This window comes from Prosopis cineraria, unplaced genomic scaffold, assembly GCF_029017545.1.
Source record: "Prosopis cineraria cultivar Desert tree isolate PC_DT_omini unplaced genomic scaffold, ASM2901754v1 PC1, whole genome shotgun sequence".
In the NCBI taxonomy this organism is placed as follows: domain Eukaryota; kingdom Viridiplantae; phylum Streptophyta; class Magnoliopsida; order Fabales; family Fabaceae; genus Prosopis; species Prosopis cineraria.
In genome coordinates, this window is record NW_026555332.1 from 4,170,591 (window position 1) to 4,196,261 (window position 25,671).

The following is a 25,671-nucleotide window of genomic DNA, read 5'->3' on the forward strand; positions in this document are numbered from 1 at the left end:
AAAATAATAAAAATACTTATAATGTTATTTAATTAGTGTAAAAGTAATGAATTCATTAAATTTTTCAAACATTAATCATTTAGCTAAAATTTAAACAAATGTTGACTCTTTTTGGCTAACATGAATTAAAAAAGGAACAAAAATACCCTGAAGTTGTCGACGAGAGACATTAAATAGTTTAAAGTAAGAAAAAATAAAAATACTCATAACGTTATTTTAGTAGGTGTAATAGTAATTAATTCATTAAATCCCTCAAACATTAATCGTTTATCTAATATTTAAATAGAAATTGATCATTTTTTTGCTGGCGTGGACTAAAAAATATTTTTAGGTAGAATTATATGAAGGTTGATCGATTATCATATGATGATGAGTCTCCATCTAAGGCTTTGGTTTTGATAATAAGAAAATGTTATTTTGACCTAATAACATATTAAATTGCTTACTCCTTTAAAAATATTGTACCATTGAAGTTTCTTTTTGATGATCCGAATCAATAAAAGAAGTTCCTTGCAGCTTAATTTCCTTTCCAATTTCATACGCAACATAACATCTCTTTCGGGCTAGCTTAACACGTTAGGTTCAATGCCTTGTTGAGAGAATTTTAGAAAATTGTGCTTAATCATTAAAAATTTCTTTGAGAAGTCTTTGCTTGGAAATGTTTGAAATCTCTATTATGAGCATTGTCGGATGGAAAAAAACCATATAGCATGAATTTTGATGAATTAGACACCATTACACCTACTAAAGTAACGTTATGGGCATTTCTACCTTTTCTTTTCTTACTTTAGGTTACTAGATGCCTCTAATTGATAACTTTGTGAGTATTTTTTTTTCTTTTTAATTCACATTAATGAAAAAAATTATCAACATCTATTTAGGTGTTAGCTAAACAATCAACATTTGAAAGATTTGATAGATTGAATACTATTGCACCTATTAAAATAATATTATAGGTATTTTTATCTTTTTTTTTTTACTTTAGACTACTAAATGTCTTTGGTTGACAATTTCATGAATATTTTTTTCCTTTTCTAATCCACGTGAGTGAAAAAATGATCAACGTTTATTTAATGTCAATTAAACTATTAATATTTAAAAGATTTAACGAATTGATTGTTTTTGTACTAATTTAAGTAATATTTGTGAATATTTTATTATTTTTTTATTTTAAACTACTAAATGTTACTGAACAAATTTGTGAGTATTTTTTATCCCTTCACTCTTTTGTTCCTTCATTGCAGAATCATAAATGGATAAGCATATAGGACTTATGTCTAGGTTTTATTTAAGAAATGAGGAGACTAATTAATAATTGCATCTACCCTTACAATAAGGCCAGTGGCCGTAAAACACACATGGCCCTTACGTCAGCTACTTTCCATTCGGCAACCATGGCGTTATCCGTATAAATAACCTTTTTTATTTTAAAAAAATAAACGACCTCTTTTTTTTTTTTTTTTGGCTGGCGAGATAACCATTGTTTTATAATTTATTGTTTCTGTTTTGGAATGCCCTTTTTTTTATTTTTTTCCCTTTTCTTGTCTTAAAAATATTTGGAAGATTTTTTAGAGAAATAAATGATAGGCTTCTCTTCTGTGCTTTCTCGTATTCTTCTTCTTCCTCCTCTGCCACCCATATCGGTCTCAACACTAACTCTGCCCGAAGTCACCGCTTAACACACCTTATCAAAGGGGAATCTTATCCATTTACTTTCTTTGTATTCGTTTCACTCTCTCTCTCTCTGTCTCCCTGTCATTCAACTTTTGTATTGTTCACTTCATCGTAGGTACCCGTTATTTCTAAACGGAAATGGGATTAATCTTGAGTGCTTCAATTCTGCAATTTTCATCGGTTCCCTGTTCTGATGACTAGCATATCTCTTGTTTTGTTATTGATAGGTTTCTAGTTTTTTTTTTCCGCCGGATCTTTTTTTTTTTTTTTTTGCAATCTCGTACCTCCGACTGGGCGTTCGTCGATTTGAAATTTGTTCTTTTTTAGAACGCAGTGGAGATAGAATTGCGTAGAACGCTTTGAATATCGAAGTTTTAGTCAGTAATGGTGTCCGAGACCGAGAACAATCCAGTTGAATCTTTCTTCAATTCGATTCAAGTTGTTAAAGAAGCGCTGTCACCACTCGAAATAGGTATTCGGAAGGCGGCCAAAGATCTTGAGCATTGCTGGATAGCCTGGCCGGGGCCTAAGAATAATGGAAATGGTGTTCAGTCGATTGCCGAAGTGAGTGAAGCAGGCATGTTTCCGATCTGCAGTATGAAGAAGAAGAAGAATGGTCAGTGCGTGTTTATTGATGAGAGAAAGAAAGGGTTATCAATAAAGATTCCTTTTAAGGCTTTCTTCGGTATGTTTTCTCAGAATTCAGGAAGTGGGAGTAAAGCTGGGGTGTTGGGTAGAGGTTCAAAGGAGGAGGAGTTTGCCAAGGAAGATGGCCCTTGCACAAATTGCTTCCGGTTTGCAGTTACTTGGTCTGTGCTGTTTAATGGCTTTTTGCAGGCATTGCCAATTCCTTTTAAATCAAGCAAGAAGCGGATCCAGAAAACGGGTGGTGAAGATAAACTGTGCTCGTGCATGAAGCCTAGTGTTTCATGTGAATTGAAGCAAACTGAATCTAAGGGCCACTTCGTTAGAAAATTCAGGGAAAAGGGTAGGAAAAAGAAGGAGGAAATTCATGTTTCACTTGAATGCCTCGTAGGTTTTATCTTTGATCAATTATCTCAGAGTACTCTTCAGAATCATGATGAGGGAGCGCTAGAAAATGATCTGGACTGTGATAAACCTTCTCTTCCCCCACCTATTCCTTCTTATTCTAATCATTTGAAAGCACTCACTAATATTTTGGAAGGGCAAAAAATAAATGTAAATGGTTTCTTGGGAAATTTAAGATTTGCAAAAGTGGGTTTGCCATCAAGTGTTATAGTAAGCCCTTCAGATAAAGAGGGTGATGGTAGTGCTACTGTTGAAAACAGGGAAGAGACTGGTGGAATTTCTGCGCATAAGGTCGCCACGAACTTATTCAGCATTCCTCTATCAAATGTCGAACGTTTAAAGTCCAGCATTTCCACTATTTCTTTGTCGGAATTGATCGAGCTTCTACCGCAGCTTGGACGTACAGCTAAAGATCATCCAGATAAGAAGAAACTATTCTCTGTCCAGGATTTCTTTAGATACACGGAGGCTGAAGGTACGGTTTTTTTTATTTTTCATGATAGAGTCGAAGATTTTGCGTGTTGCTTGCATTGCATGCATCGCAAATAAACTCTTTTTAACAACTTAAAAAGCTGTTATAACAAAATTTAGAACCTATTTGGTTATGTAAATATTTGATATTCTGAATGCCTGCGCGGGCAGTGTATGTTTATGTTTTGTTGACGATGGCAATGGAAAGGAACAAAACTATATAAAAGGTCAATACTTGAATGTTATTTTCTATTATGGTCAGTATCAGTAATGAGGACAGTATGGTTTCTCAGCGGAATTTCTGCTTCTCCTAGATCATGCAAATGCATTTATGCAAGCTACGAACCTGACAACTGATCTGGATTTAGATTTTAAATTTATTATGTTACTACTCAAGTCCAACTTTTGCATGTTCATTCTGTCTGTAATGGTTTGATCTGTATTTCCTAAATTAATGTACAGCTGATGTATGAAGTGATAAAGGAGCTTACAAGTTATGCGATCCACGAAAGGATCAAGATATGACATCTAACTTATAATTTGTGTTCCGAGAGGTATGGTTGGGCTGCACTATAACTGAAGGATGCCATAATTGGAAGGAGTGATAATGTAGGTTAGTTTGGGAACCTGACGATGGCTATTGCATGCAGGACTTGAATTCCTAGAAAGCAATATTTTGTTTTTTAAGATTTGGGTTTGTTAAGGTTTAGGGAATAACAAAAGGTAATTGGTTTCAGTAAACTTGTTGTTGGAACTTTTCTGGCTTGTTGAAAGATCTGGATCTGCTTCTACTGATTAAATTAGGCCATTTGAGGTGTGAGAGGTTAGAGGAGTGTAAAATACGAACTCTATCAACCTCTGTTTGGATTTTGATGTTGACTTATATGTTGTATAAGAAGCGACAGGAAATAGAAGATTGCTTGAGTTGATGGAAGTAATTATTGGAAGGGCAGTGAGTTGGCTGTGCAGGATGCTTTAATTGGAGAAAGATGATCATCCTTAAGACAGTATATTATCATCCTGAATTGTCTTAGTTGTAATCATAGCACACTTCGTCTGATTCTATGGTTGCACACAGTATATTATCATCAGGCATGACACCTATGTGGCATTTCATATAATATCATCTTTGAGTTTATGATTGACTCATCAGAGTTCTGGATTGAAGTCTCAATTTAAGATTTCGTTAAAAATATGTAAAGAAGAATGTTGGACTGGTATTTCCAAATTTATCTAGAGACAAATACCTATGAGAACTAGTAATGTATGGAAGTGTTCTAGAATTTCAAGTATACATGCATCTCTTTTCTTGGGTCCTTTTGGGATTTCTAGTGTATGTGTTTCTCTTGCTGCATCAATTCACATGCTTTGTCTCCTTGTCCATGCTTCAGAGACTAAATATTAATATTTTAGTGCATAAACAGATAAATGTATATACACTGGTCATGTTTGAATGTTAATTTTCTCCAGCATAGTTAGTTTGGTGCCTAGAAGTGATTTTGCTTATGAAGGTTACTTTTCAAACATGCTGATTTCATAAAAATCTATTTCTTACAGGGAGAAGGTTCTTTGAGGAGCTGGATACTGATGGTGATGGCCGAGTGACTTTGGAAGATCTAGAAATTGCAATGAGAAAACGGAAATTACCGCGGAGATATGCTCATGAATTTATGCGCCGTACTAGAAGTCACATATTTTCTAAGTCTCTTGGGTGGAAACAGTTTTTATCTTTGATGGAACAGAAAGAGCCAACAATTCTTCGTGCATATACTTCTCTGTGTCTAAGCAAGTCTGGGACACTGAAGAAGAGTGAAATCTTGGAGTCACTGAGGAGTGCAGGACTTCCTGCTAATGAAGACAATGCAGTTGCTATGATGCGATTTCTTAATGCTGACACTGAAGGATCTATTTCTTATGGACATTTTCGCAATTTTATGCTTTTGCTTCCCTCTGATCGTCTTCAGGAGGATCCTAGGTAAAGTAAGCTTTGATAATTTGAAATATTGTCAATGTTGGATGCATCTTACATTGTTATACATATTTTGAAAAGCATCTAAATTATTATTTAATTATATTTTTGTTGTCCTGTTTGAATGATTACTTTTAGGGGATTAACAAAGTTGAAATGCACTCAGTTCTAGTGGCAGTTAAATAGTCAAACATGTGATTAGGCCATAGGGATAGTACACAAGTTTCCATTTTGGGTGTACCAGTAATTGCCATCAATGTTGTGCCAAAAACGTGTCTGGTAATAGTTTTAGATATTTCATTTCCTTTTGTGAAGTAGTTATTTGATAGAGTACAGATTAATGTAGGATAATGGGTGATTTGGGAAGTAAGAGAAATATTAAGAATAAATATTATTTTTAATTTATTTTAGAATATTATTTAGATTTTATTCAAATATTTAGTTATTTAGATTTTATTTAGATATTTGGATATCTAAATATTTATCAAAATATCTAGATATTTATCTAGGTGTCTGATTATTTAGATTTTTTTTTTCAGATATTCAATTATTTTAGATTGTATTTAGCATTATAAATATGCTTAATAATTTAGAAGCAGGCATATCATGAATAAAATAGATTCTTGAGAGTTTTTAATCCTTTGGAGATAATCCTAAGTATGGCCATTGAGAGAAGTATAGAGCGAGATTCTTGTTCTATATTATCTTAAAGAGAATTACTCTTCCTATTTTCTTCTAATAGTTCTATGTTCTCTTATTCTATATTATCTTAAAGAGAATAACTCTTCCTATTTTCTTCTAGTAGATCTATGTTCTCTTATTAACATATGAAATTAAATTTTGATTTCATATTTTTATAAAGATTTATCTTCCTTATTTCTTTCTATCAATTTTGGGCTCCCATCATTATTCAACCAGGCATTTGGCACATTTTCTCTTGTCCACTGTTTTAGCATGAAGTTTTTTGTTTTTCCTGCCCTCTCTGATTCATCTAGAATATAAGTGTTTGGTGGTGGTTGTCGGATGATGTAGTTAATGCTATTCTCTATCTATAGTATATAAATAAACTAAAAGTTCTGGACAGATCCTCGGGAAGATTAGAGAATATTTGAATATCCAACCCTGTTGCAGTTAGTGCTCTAATTTGCTTATTTCAACCAACTATTAATATTTATCCACTATGATCAGGAGCATTTGGTTTGAAGCTGCAACATTAGTTGCTGTTCCACCACCTGTTGAAATTCCTGCTGGAAGTGTTCTAAGGTCTGCATTGGCAGGGGGCCTTTCATGTGCTCTGTCTTGTGCATTATTGCATCCAGTTGATTCAATCAAGGTAAATTCTTCTAACTTAATAATTTCTTTTAGGTACAGCAGGTAATTCCATGTTCCTCTTGTGATGTCTGACGTTTTTGGGACCTCCCTGTAACTAAGGCCTATCATTGTCTTGTTTCATATGATAGACCCGAGTACAAGCATCAACCCTGTCCTTCCCTGAAATCATTTCCAAGCTTCCGCAGATTGGAGCACGTGGTTTATACAGGGGATCAATCCCCGCAATTCTTGGACAGTTTTCAAGGTTATGATTGTTTCTCCTCCCTCCCTCCATCCCTTTTTTCTTCCTTTCTCTTGAAAAATAGGGAAAAAGATGAGGAAATTGCATGTGCTTTCACTAAAAGATGCTACCGTTATTTTCCTACTAAGCTCATGCTAACTTTCGGTCATGCAGCCATGGCTTGCGAACTGGGATATTTGAAGCAAGCAAACTGGTGCTGATAAATGTTGCTCCAACACTGCCAGACATCCAGGTAAATCTCTGAGCTTGCTGTGACTTTAGATCCGGTCAACTTGTGATTTTGTTTTTCTTTATTTTATCTTCCTTCCATTTTGTTGGGGATTCAAGAGAGCTTCCAGATGAATTGCCTTGATGTTTCAGCTTTTAGATTACTATCGTGGCCTTGTTCCATGAATCTTTCTTTTATGGATTGGAATTCACTTGCCGCTGAAGAATTGGTTGGGGCTTTTGATTATACTTAATGTTGAGTATAATGGGTGAGAATGTAGCAAAATACTGCTATGAATTTCTATGCATACTTAAGTTTGCATGCTGATTTCAAGCTCTTTCACCATAAACAAGAAATTCTTAACCTATACTTACCTAGTAATGTTTCCAGCGTCCAGTATGAGTGCGCATGTGTATATATTAATGTATATGTGACTGAAAGCTCTGTGCACTCTATTGACCTCTGGAAGAGCAATTCTTTACCTTATGTGGTGGACAAGAGGTCCTCTATGTTAATTGGATCTTATATGCTGGTACTATTTTCAAGATTCATGTAGCTAATTGCAGTAGCATATTGTATAGGTACAATCTATATCATCATTCTGTAGCACATTTTTGGGAACAGCAGTGCGCATCCCTTGTGAGGTGTTGAAGCAGCGGCTGCAGGCTGGGCTTTTTGACAATGTGGGGGAAGCTATAGTTGGGACTTGGCACCAGGATGGTCTTAGGGGTTTCTTTCGTGGGACTGGAGCTACCCTTTGTCGTGAAGTTCCTTTTTATGTGGCTGGCATGGCTCTTTATGCTGAGTCTAAAAAGGTATGATTTTTACAGTTTATAACAAGTTGACTGTTATAATATCTCGACAAGTGCATTCTACATTGCAGCATGCATTCACATGCATAAACGTGGTAACTTTAATAGTGAATAGTGAATGGTGTCTACTATATAGCTTAGGTTATTTTTTTCAAGATAAAATATTCATTCTCTAAAAAATTGTCCCTTTTGGCGTTGGTAGGCAGAGTAAAAAAATTTCTTATCCTCTTTGCACTCTGTGATATGCTTGGTTTTGAGTGTGCCCCTCCTTTATGCCCACAATGACATAAATGCCTCAGAAGATGCTGTTAACATTGGTATGTTTGCCTATGCTTGTTCTTTTTTGTTTTCTGATTGGATTTCCAGTGCTAAAATATACTAAACAACACAGCAGTGCACAATAATACTTGTATTGATGCTTAAGATGCTACAGAAAAAAGGGTACAACGCTCCAAACTCACTAGAGACAGCACAACTCAAAAAACTTCTGTTATGGATTATGGACATATATACTTCACAAGACAAAAGAAAGAGCACTCAAACCCCCCACAACAATTGGTTAACATGCACAATGACACTAACCACCAAAATAGATGCACAGAAGCAGAAACAAGTATATGTAGATGCTCAAGATAAAAGCTAGCATTCAAGAGGCTAGCCTTCTCCCAACTTCCTTTCTCGAAATTCCCTGATCTCCTTTCACTCCCTTTTGTTTCCTACTATGTGTTGGGCTACCTCAGCTGAGTCCATCATTAATGATAGGATCCAAGGAGGGGTGAGCATCCCGTCTTGAAAAGCACATTGCCAAGGCGAAAGAACCACTCTTATCACACCCAGCAGTTCATTCAGTTTGCCACGAGGCTTAGGCATCTCACGTCATTCAGCTCCTACCGTAGCATCAACCTTGACAAGCTGACTCCTTAAGGGTTGCACTCTATGGCATTTCCTTCGTCTTTCTCCTTGGTTAGAACCTTTTAGAGGTGGTTCTTTCTTTGACATCTGCCAACTAACTTTGCTTTTGATACCAAATAACAAGACCAAGGAGGTGTGCAGAATCAATACTCAAAAGTGTGCTCTCAGCAGGGAAGAACCAGTCCCGCTAAAAATGATACCAAACATCTCACATTACTTGATTTAAGACTTGGAAATCCTATAATACCCAATTCCTGTCAATTACACTTCTGAATTTTATAAAATACATTTGCTCAGAGTTCTGAATGGCTAGATGTATGCTATATCTGTTGACAAGGGTTGCCTTAATTGTTAGAATTAAAGTGTCATGTCAACTAAAGGGTCTTTGTATTGATCCCTAAGAGTAATCTTTGTTAGTAACCATTCACCAGTTGCTATGCCCCTGCTTTTGAGCTGGAATAACTCATCTGTCTACGATTTTTTTTTTTTAATTCCAAAAAGAAAGTATGTCACGTGTTGGATAATAATAAGGGCCGTTGTGTTGGAATTGTGATCTCAGGCTGTCCAGCAAGTGCTGAGACGGGAGCTGGAACCGTGGGAGACGATTGCTGTGGGGGCTTTATCTGGGGGCTTGGCTGCTGTTGTCACAACTCCCTTTGATGTTATGAAAACAAGAATGATGACTGCACAGGGACGGTCTGTGTCGATGACCTTAGTAGCCTTCTCGATACTACGCCACGAGGGCCCCCTAGGCTTATTTAAAGGAGCAGTGCCCAGGTTCTTTTGGATTGCTCCTTTGGGTGCCATGAACTTTGCAGGCTACGAACTGGCAAGGAAGGCCATGAATAAAAATGAGGAGCTAGCAGGGGACCTACTGTCTCAGAAGAAGGCGGATAGTTCTGATTAATGTGAAACCCACACCAGCCCAATGCCCCGGGAAAATACTTGTGCTTTTGAGTTCGTAGCAGCATTTTTCATTTTCAATCTGCCGACATCTCCTCTTCTTGAATACCATTCTGTTTCCTTGGTCATTCTATACTTTTTGGTTCTGCCAAAAATAGCATTATAATTGTAATCCATTTTGTATTGCACTTGTAAATTGTCTCAAGGAAAAGATGTTCAATTAATTTTTTTCGTAGTGTACAGATTTGAATTATTTGTTTCTTTCACCTTTCACCTTTTGAATTCGTTTGGGCCATTGACGCATTCAATTCGTTTATCATGTACCAACCTGTCCATTGTAAGAATGACTGTGCCCAGTTAAATGATTTCTATAACTTTTTTTTTTTTTAAATGTTGGTTATAAATTTACTGAAGCCAGTCAGATGTGATATATTTTTGAAGATGTTTTGTATAAATAATAGTGTACTGAATATACATGTACATCCATCAAGTGGGGCTATGTGATTTACAGGCGAAAACATTACTTTTATTGATACATTGTAGGGATTTGAACTCTATTTTCATCCCACCTTATTTTAGGAGAATGAAGAAATTTAGCTTTACCCTTATTATGAAAAATTGGATTGAGCGAAAGATTAATATGTTAAAATTGGAAAACCCGATTGAGCTGGTAAATCTTTTTTTTTAAAAAAAAATTAAAACATGTTTATGTGTTATGATTATCGATTTAAACTAGTAAAATTATTTTCATTTATACTATGACTCTAAAATGCATATTTATTATACTTAATAAACATTGAAAAATGAAAGACAAGTGGACAAATTGGGAAAATATATATTCTAAAAATATGAGTTTCATAGAAACGAGTTATAAAATACGCATGTACAATGTAAATTTTTTTATCCCAATCATTTTATTTTCTTTTTAAATTACAAGATATTTATAAACTTTTTAAATTTTTGTTTACACCTCTTATTTTCATTGAATTTAATATTTTTAACTTAATTTGCTCTTTGCTTGTTCAATTTTTTTTTTATTCTCGTCATTATATCTTGTCTTTCTAATTAAAATAGTTAATATAATCACGACCCATTGTAATCTAACCAAAGTGCTGTGAATAGATGGTGCGATTTGATTAAAAGAAAGATACATTCGTCGAGTGATTTACGCCACACTTCTAGTGAAAGGTATTTAAAACAAATCTAAACCATTGAGTCGAACCAAATTGAATCAACATAAATATTTTAAAATTGATTTAACAATAAGGCTTGGCTTGATTTTTAACTTTATCAAACTAATTAGTTTAGTTCAGGTTTTTTTTTTTACTCATTAAAACATGAATCAAATCGAACCAAATATGAGCCAAGTGAATGTTTTGCCTCTGTGCTCTTTCCTTGTATCTTATTTAGATATTATAAATGACTAGCAGATTTCAAAACAAGTTAATACAGTGATATATAACGAAATTGACAGTTTCAATATAAACCTTTAAATAATAATAGATTATAATATACTTTTAACCTTTTAACTTTATTCTAAATGAGAATTTAATTTTTCAAAAAGAAATGAAAGTTTCAAACAATAACCTTATTCTCATATCCTATACATAGTTTCCCCGGAAAGAATAAGGGAGAATCATTCAAAGTTCTATACAACAACAAAAATTATCCTAAAATTTTAACAATATACAAAATATTCTATAGTCCCAAAATCTTTAGATGTAACTAATTTTTTATGTATATTTACTAAAATGTCCTCCTTTAACAAAAATTCTCTCCCATGGCCGCAGGCATCTGAAATCCCATTGCTAATTGAAGTGCTAATGAGTGAATCATGAGTGAGTCATGAGAGCATTCGAGGATACAACCTCTTGAATTTCAAAAATTTATAGTATCACTAAATTGTTGAACCTATTTAATAAGCATATGAAAAATATTATATATATATATATATATAACTTAATGTCGATTATAAAATATTAGTAATTAATCTCTAATGCACTAGTTGTCAATCTGAAATTGTCAAATCTAATATGTCACGTTGACAACTTTAGCCTAAGAATTGACGACTGTAGGAAACTAATGGCTAATATTAGTTGTCAGTTTCCCATGCTAGAGTTGGCAATTCCTTGTGCTAAAGTTGTAAGTGGGAGATTAACAACCTTAGCTCTGCAATTAGTAACAAGCCTCTCTCAGGTATCTCGTTAGAAATGACCTAAATGACTTCAGCACAGTCAATCTCAAGAATAAAGAGACATGAAAGCAGAGTCCCATGCCACTTTCATACCCCACAGCACTGTCACACCTCGACATGAAAGCTACTTACAGCTCCTAATTTACAAGGGAACTCCTTAACTACCTCTCCATATCGGTTCTGTAGCATATGGCCCATCCACATTCATTTTAAACCAACTACTTCGGCACCTCCTGCAACTCCTTGCAATGTGTGACAAGATCAGGATTAGCCCCAGCCAAGCACGCTCAAGCTCTTATGATAAAACGTGTCTAGTTCTGTTCCAACATTCTTAACAATTTGATTATTCCTTCCCAGCCACACTGATCGACATGCCCAACTAAACCATAGACACCGAGGAGTTCCATTAATGGATTTGCCATTTCTCACATTCCAATAGATCCACTGTTGTAGCGAATTGATCCCAAACAAGGTATCACAGATTTGCGGAGGGACAACCTTCAGCCACAAGTTTCTTGCTTGAGAACAGTCCCACAAGGCATGAAGAGAATTCTCCAAGTCAGTATTATAGATACCGCACGTCCCAGATTCACATACGTTCCTTTTCCAACGAGCCATGTTAGTTAGGAGGCGGTCCTTAGTGACGAGCCAAAGAAAGAATCTACATCTATTGGGAAACTTAAGCTTCCATAATTGCTTCCATGAGGAAATTTGTCCCGAAGAATTATTTCCACTCAATTTCATATAAGCAGACCTGATTGAAAACACCCAATTTGAAGACCACCTAAAACGGCTCGCTGCTTTTGGGGCGATGTTGTTTTAATAGCTTCTTATTTAATTAATCGCATGCCCTCTTCTATTTTACACAACCAAACTCTTTATTTTGTTTCTTTCCATGTCTCTTTATTTACTTCCTTCTCGTGTCTTCGGATATACTTGTTTTGTTCATGATCAAATCCTTGGCAAATATAAACTTGCAGAAAAACCCACCAAATGCGTTTCTCTTAGGTAATCCTGTGTCCAAAAAGGATGTTGGTGTTCCTCTCCTATCACCAATAACTACTATGTCTCTGCCAATGTCACCTTCTTTGAGAATTCTCCTTGGTCACATTTGGTTACTAGAAAATAATGGAATTAAGTGAATTAAAAAAACCAAAACAAAAATGAATTAAATTACTCATTTCCTCGTAGTAAATATTATAAAACTCATTAATATATATTATAAATGTGAAATTATCACACCTTCTAAAAATTTCATGATTTTTAACCTTATAAATTAAATTACTCCATTTTATAAATCTGTTTACCTATCATTTTTAATCATCTTATTTTTACATTTATTTTTTTAATATATTTCATTCTATTTCTTTTTAGTAAGCAATGACTCTTATTTTACCATTTCTATCTCTAAACAATCTGTGTGAGATCCTTCCTCTTCTATATCTTAATCTACCCACAGTCATGTAATCCCTATCATTCAAACATACCAACGGTGTCCTCACCATTCACCATCAACTGGCCCTAGTGATATCGCTATAGACTTGCCCCCTACTGATAAACCACTATTTGGCTTATATTTTGATGCACTTTATTGCGTGAAGTGAATTAATACATCTTTGGATTTGGGAAAATCATACATTATTATCTCACTTGTTGTTCATATATGGAAATCAAGAAATTGAGAAATTGGTAAAAGATATGATATCAGCTGGAATAATCTGACTCAATAGAAGTCCTTTTTCTAGTCCAACATTGCTACTTAAGAAAAAAAGACAAAAGTTGGTATTTTGTGTGGATTATAGGGCTTTGAAAAAATCACAATACAAGACAAATTTTTCATATCAGAAATTGATGAGTTATTAGATGAACTTGAGGGTTCACAGAACTTTTCTAAGTTAAATGTACAATTGTGAATGAGACTCATAGGAGTGAATTATATATATGAACGTAGAAATAACAACACATAAGGATAAGAATAAATCATTTATAATTTTTCAAGTATAAGCCACTCTTCATATTGTCAGTTCCAGTAAATACATGCAGAAGCTTGGAACGTTCCTGCACATCTACAAAAGGATTCAAAACATACAAATGCAGTTATGCCTTGTAAGAGTGCATTGCACATAGAGGTGAGCATAGCAACACATTTGCCTGAGATTAAATCATTTAAGATTTTTCTAGTAAGCCACAAAAGTTTTTGATAAAAAATATGATTCATGTAAAGGGACTCCAAACAGTGTGGACATAGAAAGTCTTAACTGCAAATTAAAATGTAAAACTTTTTTATAAATTTTAGCACACTTGGAGGTAGTATCAAAATATAAAAATTGATTGACCCTCATAGCAGCAGCGCATTTACACAGAGATTGATGCAATCCAACACATCCCTATCAAATCAATTAATAAAGCTCACTCTCCCATATAATTTATGATGGGTCATAGTGCTTACATGTAAGGGACTTTTGAAAAGCAATGACAACTTAGGCTTCCATGTGATCAGTCTTGAAAGTGCACGACATTGACGTAGTAGTAAATTCAAAGTATTTCGGGCCACAGGAAGATAATGATCTTTGTTAATTAAGAAAATAAATAAGGATTTTTAAAAAATATTTAACAATTTAATAAAGCAAATAAATGAGAAAATCAATAAAAGTGATAATAATGATAAACCAACTAATTAGACAAGTAACAGGGATCAGGATTCACCCATTAAAATAGATTATCTCAGTTCAATTAATTATCTTTCATTTTTTTATAGTAACAATTATTTCTAAGGTATCTTAATTACCTTTCAATATATTAAGATATATTTGATTAAACAGTTCTCACTAAATTCTACTATCTAACTAAATTATGAAAGTACAATCTAAGTCATCACAAATTTTTAAATTATTTTTAATTTAATTATCTGTATCAATCTTTCTAGATTTAGATAAGTTCTTCACTTTTCAGTTCATTAATCTATCCACAAACAGACTATATATTGGCCACATATATAAAAAGTAACTAAAATGAGATAGATGAATAGAAAAAGCAAACATAAATTTCATAAACAAAATTCAATATACAGCAAGAAAAATAATCAAAACTAAATAAAGAATAAAATCCATCCAAGTCAAGCTACTCCCTACCCTAACTAATAGTTTAGCAAGAACTCATAAAGTTAAAGCTACAATCCAAGATAAAAAATATGAACAGAATCTAAAGAAAAAAGAAAGTAGAAAGCTCTCAATTCAGAAGACTCCTCCACACTTTATAGTATGCCTTCTAACATTTAGATATGAGATTGGATGTGTTGAGAGGCTTTTAAAAGATTTATTTATAATAAAATTATAAGCTTAAAATACATTCAGATCTCACCTTATCTTATTAGATATGATAATATCTAATTTAACATATGTCAATTATATTTTTTTCTAGATTATTTTTTCTTTTTCACTTGTGAATGAATGCTTTATGGGCTTGTCTGCATGCGGTCGAGTATCACATAGCTTAAAATCTCCACTGTGAGTTATGTCCACACGCGGATGAAGGCTTCATGATCTTGTCTATGAGCGGATGAGACTTTTCCTTTTGATTCCTCAGTCCTCGACTCTAGGCTTTACGTTTTAAGACTTTTTTGCCTCCTTTTTTTGAAAATACATCAAAATCTTTAGATGATATATTTTATCTAATTTTATATTCAATTCATGCATTAAATAATCAATAAAAGAGTAAAAATAATATATAAATATATGTAAAATACCCACTTATTATAATGTTAAGAGTACTAAAAGCTGTAGACGGTAGAGACACCAAAAGTCTGTGCCGATGTGCAAGAGATACACCTCTTCCTAAATTTCTTCACATCTAAGAAGGCATCAAAATGTACAAAGCCTTGTAGAATACCATTATATATAGATGTATAAATAACAACTAGTATGCATAAGAATAAACCAATTATAATTTATCTAGTAATAAGCTACTCTTCATACCTTCATATCGTCAGTTCACAATCCCTACACGTGAGAGCTTGGAACATTCAAAGGAGGTAATAGAAGTGCATTATCTAGTGAGCCTCATAAGAGTGAATTACCTAAAGAAGCAAGCATACCAACACACTTGTCTGAGAATAAATCATTTAAGATTTTTCAACCCACAAAAGTTTCTGAAAAAATGCATTGATTCATGTAAGCAGACTTGGATCAACGAAGACGTAGAAAGTCTTAATTGCAAAACAAAAGTAAACGTCTATACTGGCATGAAAAAAGTAGACCCCTCCTGCCCATTTAGAGGAGAGGAGGCATCAAAATGTACAATTACAGCTGTAACATTCTTCTTTTGGGTAAACACTGCTGTAACATTTTTTTTTTAAATATATGGCCACAGCAAGCTGTGCAAAAAAATTAAGATCTAGTCATGTTTAGAGTCAAGAGGCTTCTACAAGCATATGGAGAGACATCAAAGATTGTAATATCAAAATTATCATGAAATATCTGCTGTGCTAAACAATCAGCACATTTATTTAAATCTCTATAAATATGATCAAACGTGACGACCCAATTCCTCATTATAAGATCTTTGATTTTTGTAATGATGTTGGAGAAAGGATAACTTTCAGAGTAGTTGTAGTTGATGAGAGAAAGCACTTCCATGGAATTTGAATTAACATTAACTTTGTATAACTTTTCATTCCAATAGAGGATAAGCCCTTCGTAGATTCCCATGAGTTCAAACTTTGTATAACTGCTATAACATTTTAATTGAACTAATTGTATGTTTTCATGTTTTTTAAAGTGGGCCTTTTTTATTTCCTTTTTCTTTAATTCTTTTTATTTTTTTTTGGTGAATTTCTTTTATTTTAATTCTTTTATTTGATTTCCTTGATCGTCAAGAAATGAAAAACGCCCATAGTGATTTTTATCTTAATCTTTATTGATTAACGTTCGGATAGCAACGTTTTAAAATTTTAATTGATTTAAATTTTTATTCATAAATTTATATTCCATGTTTTTTGTTTTAAGTCAAAGGTCTGATTTTAACTGAGAAATGATGAAATGAGTTTAAAATATAAAATAAAATGTAATAAATAAAAGCTAGTTGTACCATGATATAGTGTAATATCTGCTGGGTGGAGTTTTGTGGGTAATTTTTAACCTTTCAAACCTCAAGAAAATTGAAAACAACAACAACAATAATTTGTTTCACATTTAAAAACAATAATAAAAAAAAGAATGACATATATAAACTAATAACATCCACTTTTTTGGCCTGTATAACATTGACTAGTTTAAGTGGAATTCAGATCCTCTCGTAAGCGCCTGCGCCTCCCACAGTGTCCCTCAATCTCAGCCGCTCAACTCATCCAACGTCTCCTACCTTACCATGTCTTCTAATGTTAAAGTAACTGCTTCCAAGAGAGAGAAAAAAAAAATTAAAATCTAATGTTGAAATAATTTTGATTTAAGAACAATAATTCTTTCCTTCTCTATTTTATCAATTTAAATACTATGCTTTTATAATAATAGTTTAAATTGATTTTTTTCAATTTTTATTTTCAAAATTTGTTCTAAAAAATGAGAGAATGACAAAAAAAAAAAGTGATAATTTTTCTTAAGTTTTTAAAATCTTATTTAATATTTATCAATAAATTTCAAAGTAAGAAAATAGTTTTAGTCTTATAAAAAATAAAAAATAAAAGAAGCATGCGCAGAAAAAGACATGTCCTGCATCTTCCCCAACTCCATGGCTTCATCATTGAATCATAATCATCTGATTTGAATTTCTGCCACTCTATGTCCGACAAAGCGTCGCCATTGGTAATCCGGTCAATCGGAATCTGGACCTCTTGTAGAATGCAAGCACCAGCAGATTAATAATACCACAGGGGCAGCAGCAGTAGATGACGGCGCATGAAAGCTTCTTTCTCTGCTCAAACCCTCTCTATTATTCTTCCATGGCTATTGCTCGCAACCACTGTGGGTTCAATATGTGCGGTTGAGCATGTGAATGGAAGCATCCAAGAAGCGACTCAACAAGAGTTTGGTTACTTTGTCTTGGTCCTGCAATGTCGGCACACCCGCCATTGTTGCTCCTTCAGTGCTTGTTGCAGAGGATAAAGTCAAATTAAAACCTTGTCTTGGGCTGCGCCATCTTCCTTCCTTCCTTCCTTCCTTCCTTTCTTTCTTTCTTTTTTTACAAGGGTAAAAACATCTTTTTATTTTAAATTGATTAAGAAATAAGTGCTTGAAAATTTTTTAAAAAAAAATTATTACATTTTACGGATCTCATTGTGATCCGCATATATATTTTTTTAAAAAATTCTTTCACTCTCCCTTCGAAAAAATTACCCTATAAATATTTTTATTAATTAAATCAGGCCAAAGTTTAATTATATCAAAACTGGCCGTGTAGGGACATTCGTGATTTGAACAGGCAAGCAGGGTTTTTTTTTCCTTTTCATTTTTTGTTTTTGAAACTAGTTCTAAAAAAAATTACTATGCAAGTCTTTTTAATAGATTTTTATTAAATAAGCTAAGTTAAAGTTTAGATAAGGCAGATTATAGGTCACTATAAGTCTATTTATTTATTTTAATATTTAATTATGAATAATTTAATTATATTGAACGGGCACTGAACGGTTCAAACTTTAAACAAGCAAATAGAGTTTTTTTTTTTCATTTTTGTTAATAAAATTTGTTTTAAAAATTACTTTACAAATTTTTTAAATTATATTTTTGTTAAATAGGCCAGACAATAAATTTAAAACTTGTTCTAAAAAATTACTCTGACCTTTTTTAAATATATTTTTGTTCAATAGATGATACCAATTTTTTTTTTTGAATTCAAACTATAAATCAATCAAGAATAAAAGCTACAAAATAGTCCAAAAAATAGTAGAAAAATGAACAAAAGACCCAACAAAAACCCTATCCTCTTTCACTATCTTCCATTGCCAAAGGTGAGCAAGGATGACAATTACAAAGGTAAAAATTACTCTATAAAGAATGAGAAAGCCTAGCTAAGTAGTCAACGTCGCTGTTAAGGTCCTTATGAACATGGCTGAGAGTAATTTGACTTTCCCTACAAAAGTAAGCTCTAGCTTGATCAACAATATCCTCAAATGGGTAGTTCATATTACAACCGCGAATGACAAGGTTGATTGCTTCTAAGCTATCTGAGAAGATTGCTACTCTACACAAATTCCTTTCCCAACATAAAGTGAGTCCTTGTATAATTGTGATCAACTCAACAATTGTAAGGGGAACATTAATCAATTTGGAGCTAAAACCACATATTCAATTGTTATGAGCATCACATATGACACCTCCACATCCATTGCTTCCATCATGTATGACTGAACCATCCATATATAGTTGAACAAGATCCTCATCAAAGATGTTTTCCCATGCTTGAACATTAGCACTATGGCAAAACAAACTGGTGTTATTAACAAGTTCCTTGTCTATACAAACTCTAACTAAACTAGAGAAACCATCCTGAACGTTCCTGGCTTCTTCAGAACTAAAGACTACATTACAATGATGAATCCAAATATCCCAACATAGATACCCAAACAAGGTTGGCCAGGGGATTTTCTTAGACAAGTGATTCCCTATTTCATTTTCCAAGTTCTATTTGACCCAATCTACTCCTTGGAGAGAGAAGAAAGTTTCCATTTCAACTTCGCTAACCACAAATTTCCACCTTTTGAAAGCATTGTTACAATCTCTGAGAAGGTGCATGCTGTCCTCCTTGGCATTACAACCTATTGGGCAATCATCATTAGTCTGTAAACCCTTTTGTTTCCTTAAGTCCATGGCATGTAGACGGCCATGTATGAATAGCCATATGAAGGATTTAATTTTCTCAAGAATGGACCATCTCCATAAAAGCTTCCATATAGGATCCACTAATCGTTGCGTAGCTACAGAGATAAAGTTATAAGTAGATTTAACAGTGAAGGTACCATTTAAAGATGGTTTCCAAAAGTGTTTATCCTCTCCTCTCTCCTCACATGGTGGGTGTTGCTAAGTCAAACGATCCACAACATGAATATCAAGCCAATCCATTAGTTTCTCTCTGTTCCACTCACCATTCTGCCATACATAATCAAACACTATCTCTTCTTTATCAATAAAAGCTTTATATCTCAGAATAAGTTCAATTAAGGGAATGTTTAATTCTGGCCAATTATCAAGCCAAAAAGAGGTACTTTTGCTATTCCTTATTTTCTTCCTTACTCCAACTTTAAAGTTCTCCTAAACAAGGCATATGCTTCTCCAAGTCAAGGAAGATGACTTTTTCTTCTCAATACTCAAGACTGGTCCAGTACCACACTTGTATTTTCTTGTTAAAACCTTAACCCAAAAACTCTCCTTATTAATTAGGTGGTTCCAGCACAATTTCATCATAAAAGCTTCATTTTGTATCCTTAGATTATTGATACCAAAGTCACCCTCTAGCTTATCTAACGAGATTAGATCCCAAGATAAAAGGTAAAAGCCCCAATTGTTTTTTGAATGGCTTTAAAAGAAATTCTTGCTTTGTTTTTCAATTTCTTTCAGTAAACGTTTAGGAAACAACAAAGTTTGCATGTGATATGAAGGTAAAGCAGAAATAATAACCTTGATTAGAGTAGCTCTTCTCACTTTATTAAGGAACTGACTTTTCCAACCACTCAATCTCTTCTGTGTCTTCTCTAAAACGGGTGCAAAAAGCACATAAGATGCCCTTTTGTGTATGAGAGAAATGCCCAAGTATTTTCCTTGGTATGTAGTTAGAGACACTCCCATTTTACTACTCAAGTCAAGCAATCTTGAGATATGAACATTTTTTAAATAGTACATCTTGGTCTTGGAGTTATTCATAGTCTAGCTAGAAGAAGAACAAAAGCAATTTAGAACATCATTCATAACTTCTACTTAGGACCAATATGCCTCTCCAAATAGAATAAGATCATCAATAAAGAAAAGGTGGGAAATCAAGGGTCCGTTTGTACAAAGCTTTATCGGAGTCCAAAACTCATCTTCCACTATATCTCGGATTACATGAATTAATCTCTCTATACATAAAGTAAAACTGTAAGGGGAAATTGGGCCTCCTTGTCAAATGCCCCTCGATGATCTGAAGATTTCAGAAGGGTCCCCATTCCAAAGAACTTGGATAAAAGTCATACTGATACATGTCATAATGAGTTTGTATAAAGCATTTAGGAGTTTGATTTGGTTAAGGGTATCAAGGATGAAAGGCCATTCAAGCTTGTCATAAGCTTTCTCAAGGTCTACCTTAACCACCATCATGCCCTTTAGTCCTCTTTTAGTTCTTATTGAGTAGATGGCTTCTTAGACAATAATTATATTATCACTGCTTTGTCTTCCTGGGATGAAACTACACTGATGATTGTCAACAAGCTTTGTCATGACCTTCCTAAACCTTCTACTCAATATTTAGACACTATTTTATAGATGACATTACAAAGGAAAATAGGTCTAAAGTCTTTCATCTGCTCAGGATGGTCTATCTTTGGTATTAACACAAGGTGGGTTTGATTGAGGTGATTGACACAAGTTGGGTCCTAGAAAACTTGCTTAACTAGGTCACGTATGGAGTTGCCAATCAAATGCCAGTAGTCTTGAAACAGAAATGCTTGGATGCCATCTAGCTTCCATTTCAAATACAGCTTCCTTTATTTCCTCATTTGTAGCCATAGCAGACAACATAGCATATTCATTCTATTCAAGCTGAGGAAAATTATTCCTTGTAGGAATAGGGGTGAAATGTATTTGTGAACTTGAGAACAAATTCTGATAGTAACTCACAGCGTGTCTCTTAAGTTCTTCTTGTTCATAAATCCAATCCCCATAAGGATCTTGCAAGTACTCAATATAGTTTTTCCTTTTTTGAGCTACAGTTATTGAGTGAAAAAATTTGCTGTTGCAATCTCCTCACTTCAGCCAATTACATCTTGATTTTTGGTACCAAATCAACTCTTATTGGGCTAATGTTTTGTTGTACTCCTTCTAGAGTTTCTTCTCCACTTGAACAATACACTGATTATCATGTTTACTCTGAGATCTCTCAATACCCTCTAATCTTTTAAATAGATTTCTTTTTTTTTTCCACAAATATTTCCCACTTTTTATTTATTCCAGAATATAGCAGTATTCATAAAAGTTCTCATACTAGTAGCCCAGTCATTTAAGGCCCAAGATTTCCTTACAAGGTTTAAAAATTCCTCTTCTAGTAATCAGGCAGCCTGACATCTAAAGAGAGGTTTTTGGCTCCTATGACATTTTTTATTGTCGCATTTAACCAGCAATGGCCTGTGATCTAATCCAAATCTGCTCATGTGGTGAACCTTGGCAAAAAGAAAATTGGAGCACCATTGGGTATTTGAGAAAGCCCAATTAATTCACTCCTTCACTTGATTTTTCTCCCACGTATATCTCTCTCTAATGAAATCAAGTTCCATAAGGTTTGAAATAGAAATTCAATCAGCAAAGTGTTTCAAAGAGAGACCATTATGACCCAGCTCACCTTTCTTGTCATCAATACTCAAATAGGCATTAAAATTCCCAATAACAAACCATGGATCATGCTGAGTATCACTTATGAAAATTAGATTAGCCCAAAGTTATTTTCTCAAGATATAGCCTAGTTCCATATAAATGCAAGAGAGCCAAAAGAAACTGTGATGTTGTCACATCTCATTTCTAAAGGCATTATTTACATTTCTGAACTAAATAAAAAATAATTTTAAACTATATATGAATCAATTGCATTCAAAATTAATAATTATATCATATGATACTATTCACAAATTCTTTTAAACTTTGTAAACAATTTTGAGAAATAATCTTAACTAAGTCTATAAATATTGAATTGAATAGATTCTTATATTATCGTATTACAAACCTACAATTCCTTTATAAGGGACATATAACAAAAATAGATTATGCATAATATCCCTTATAATTTATTCCATGAGCTTAGGGAAATTTAATTTATTTTCTTTTCAGATTTTATTATATTTTTTTAAAGACTATATGACTTGATTTATTCTCATTCAAATGAAGTGCCTATGATTTAGCTAGAAAACATAATTGTGTAAATGGGCTTGGACCTGTACGTTTACCCCTTCTTACTTATTTCTTAACAACACCCATGTTTGTCTATTATTTTGGATCGAGACTTTTATACCTTCACTTGAAAAAATAATATCTAAAGTTGTAGGTATCCAAATATTATGATCTTGGGCTTTTCAGAAAGCTTAAAGTGTTGTTAATAAAAAAAATATTAAACTGAACATAACTCAGCCCAATTCATACAGTTAATTCGTGCAAGTTAATTACTCAGTTTGGACACTTAGCTTATTTCAGAATTTCTATGTAAACTTTGAAAATTGACCATTAATTCTAGAAAACTTGTTTTTATGTGATTTTTGATTTTTTGAAAGCTAGATAAGTCTAATGTAAAAATATTTATCTGAATTACATGACCCAATTAATACAATATTTACGTTGACTCCTAATCTCTATTCTCGACCTTACACTTTAATCTTATTTCTAGACTTGTATATTTAAAAAATTGTATCTCAAGATTTACTAATTCAAATAACATGATCTAGATATCATTTGAAAGCTTAAAATGTTTATTAACTAGTGATAAAATTTTATGGTTTTTTAAAATCAGTACCAACACAAAAACTCTGTTATAGGAAACATATATATTTTCAACTCACACAGTCATTTATTTACAACTAGATTGACTTTTTGTGTTTTTGGCCATTACATACCAGTCTAAAATAATTCAACATAGTCCAAAAACACATCATCTTATATTACAATTGCAACATTCAGAAGTTTATAAGCCAAACTTAAACACGCATACTCTAATAATTATATAAAACTATTTAAGATAAGTTCATAAATTTTAAACTTCATTAGCTTTTCCTTTGTCTTTACTTGAGCTAGGCCCTGACATGATTAGAAAATTTTGGGGTATGAGATTATGAAAATATCACTAGCAAAACATACACTTACTAAAGATATATATATTTTGTCCACATATTTTAATTCACAAACACACGTTCAACTCTATGCACAAATATCTACTAGCACAAAATTATGGCATGGAAAAGAGATATCTTCCAGCTTTGCCTTTCAGAAATCAAGTTATAACATTTAAATCATATCATTTACAAACATGTAGCATTCATTAATATTAAGCTATCCAACACATGCTGAACCAAATTTATACACTAGAGTAAAAATAAGTTCTGCTACCTTAGATTCTCTGGCTTGATAATATTTCTTCCTCCTTGTTATTCTAGATCACTTATTCTTTTGCTTCTTCTTTTCTCCCTCCCGTGATATGTTCAAGTCTTCCTCTCACTCTCACTCTCTCAGTTTTGTTTGCAAAAGGAAGGAAAAGATATGAAAAGAGCATAACGTTATTGGGGTATATATATAGGTGCAATTGAGATTATGGGAAGTGGTGGAAAGAAAATTTAGTTTACCAAAAATAATTTTTCAACCATTAATCTCTGCCACCTATCCAATATCTCTTCCTTCAAATCTTATTCTTATGCCACCAAATCTAATGTGTTGCCACCACTTAATCTAATTTGCTGCCACCTAATCAGACTGTCATTTTCTTCTTTTTCTTATGAAATGGCACCAAATCGGTAATGTTTGCTTCTCTCTTCCCCTTTATTATTTTTTTTTAAATCTTTTATTTCCTTTACTATATGTTAACCGTGAACTTAAATGAAGGCATGTATACAACAATCAAGCAACGCACTAATGTCACTTATTAATTTATCACCTACAATTTATACTTTGATCATGACAACTAACCTTTAATATCATACATTCACTAACTTTCAATTTAGTTGATATTTATTCTATTTAGTTTCACAAGTGGAAAAGAGAAGGAATGATTAATCTTTTAATCTACCTCAAATAAATCTTTTCATTTAAAATTATAAAATCAACCTTGGCTTTTATAGTTATTATATTTTTTAAAATATCCAATGTCATAAATTATGCTACTGCATAACAAACAATTTGATAGGTGCTAGTTTTAGAGGTGTTACAGATGTATTGATAATGTTTACCCCAACGTGTAATAATTGGGTGGTAGATAAAGCATGTGAAATAGACACAACATCATCTTGCCACAACAGCCAAATTTCCCCTGCATAGCCAGTAGATTCCACCCTAATCCAACTATTGAAGCCTAGTTTTCGAACTGTGATATCTGCTTTAGGCCCACTGGCTCTTGTTTCAGTTAGAATCAGGACACTAACATCTTTCCCATTAATCAAATCTTTAACTCGCCGGTAAAAAGTTTTGAAGGACGCGCCTCTATAATTCCAGGCAATAAAATTCATAAAAAACAAAGTAATCGGGAAACACCAAGGCCAAATTACCTTGCACTCCCAGCCACATTTGAATGGCCTTCTAACATAGACAAACTGTCTCTAACATAATCACTAGTCTCATACCACTGATCCGATGCCTCATTTGAATCAGAATCTACCATTTGCTTCCCACTATTTATCTTTAAGTCAAGGGGCTCTTTTGGGTGCAAGGCTACTTGATCTGTCGGCCCTTGAGCATGAATGGAGATTACTGGAAGAGCATTCGCAGGCTTTTCCTCCTTTTCTTTTCATGTTGAAAGTTTTATGGCCCATTGTGTGCTAGTGACCCAATCACAAGATTGTGGGCCCTGGATATCCATTGTTTTCTTCATTAAAGGAGACACCACTTTCGGTCTTGTTATTGGGGTTCTTTTAAGCCCACGTTGCTTCTTGTCTTGCTTCTTCTGGCCCAAAACATCTTTTGGGCCATTAGCTCCCTCCACTTGACCTTTTAGACCTTCATTCAACCTATTCACGCTACTAATCGCCTCTGGTTCGCC

General features: G+C 33.4%; 1 protein-coding gene across 1 annotated transcript; it reads left to right on the forward strand.

The window, feature by feature from the left end:
* The first annotated feature begins 1,606 nt into the window (after positions 1-1,606).
* On the forward strand, positions 1,607-9,825 carry LOC129314555 (uncharacterized). Its single transcript, XM_054958032.1, has 7 exons — positions 1,607-3,199; positions 4,753-5,170; positions 6,353-6,497; positions 6,625-6,740; positions 6,891-6,969; positions 7,527-7,760; positions 9,229-9,825. Exons 1-7 carry the CDS (start codon positions 2,059-2,061, stop codon positions 9,574-9,576), a joined length of 2,481 nt encoding a protein of 826 aa, XP_054814007.1. The 5' UTR covers positions 1,607-2,058; the 3' UTR covers positions 9,577-9,825.
* Positions 9,826-25,671: the final 15,846 nt, after the last annotated feature.

Coding starts and splice junctions, on each gene's coding strand:
- LOC129314555 (XM_054958032.1), top strand. CDS start 2,059: ATGGTGTCCGAGACCGAGAACAATCCAGTTGAATCTTTCTTCAATTCG. Junction 6,498..6,624: donor ATCCAGTTGATTCAATCAAG/GTAAATTCTTCT, acceptor TTCATATGATAG/ACCCGAGTACAAGCATCAAC. Junction 6,741..6,890: donor ATTCTTGGACAGTTTTCAAG/GTTATGATTGTT, acceptor TCGGTCATGCAG/CCATGGCTTGCGAACTGGGA.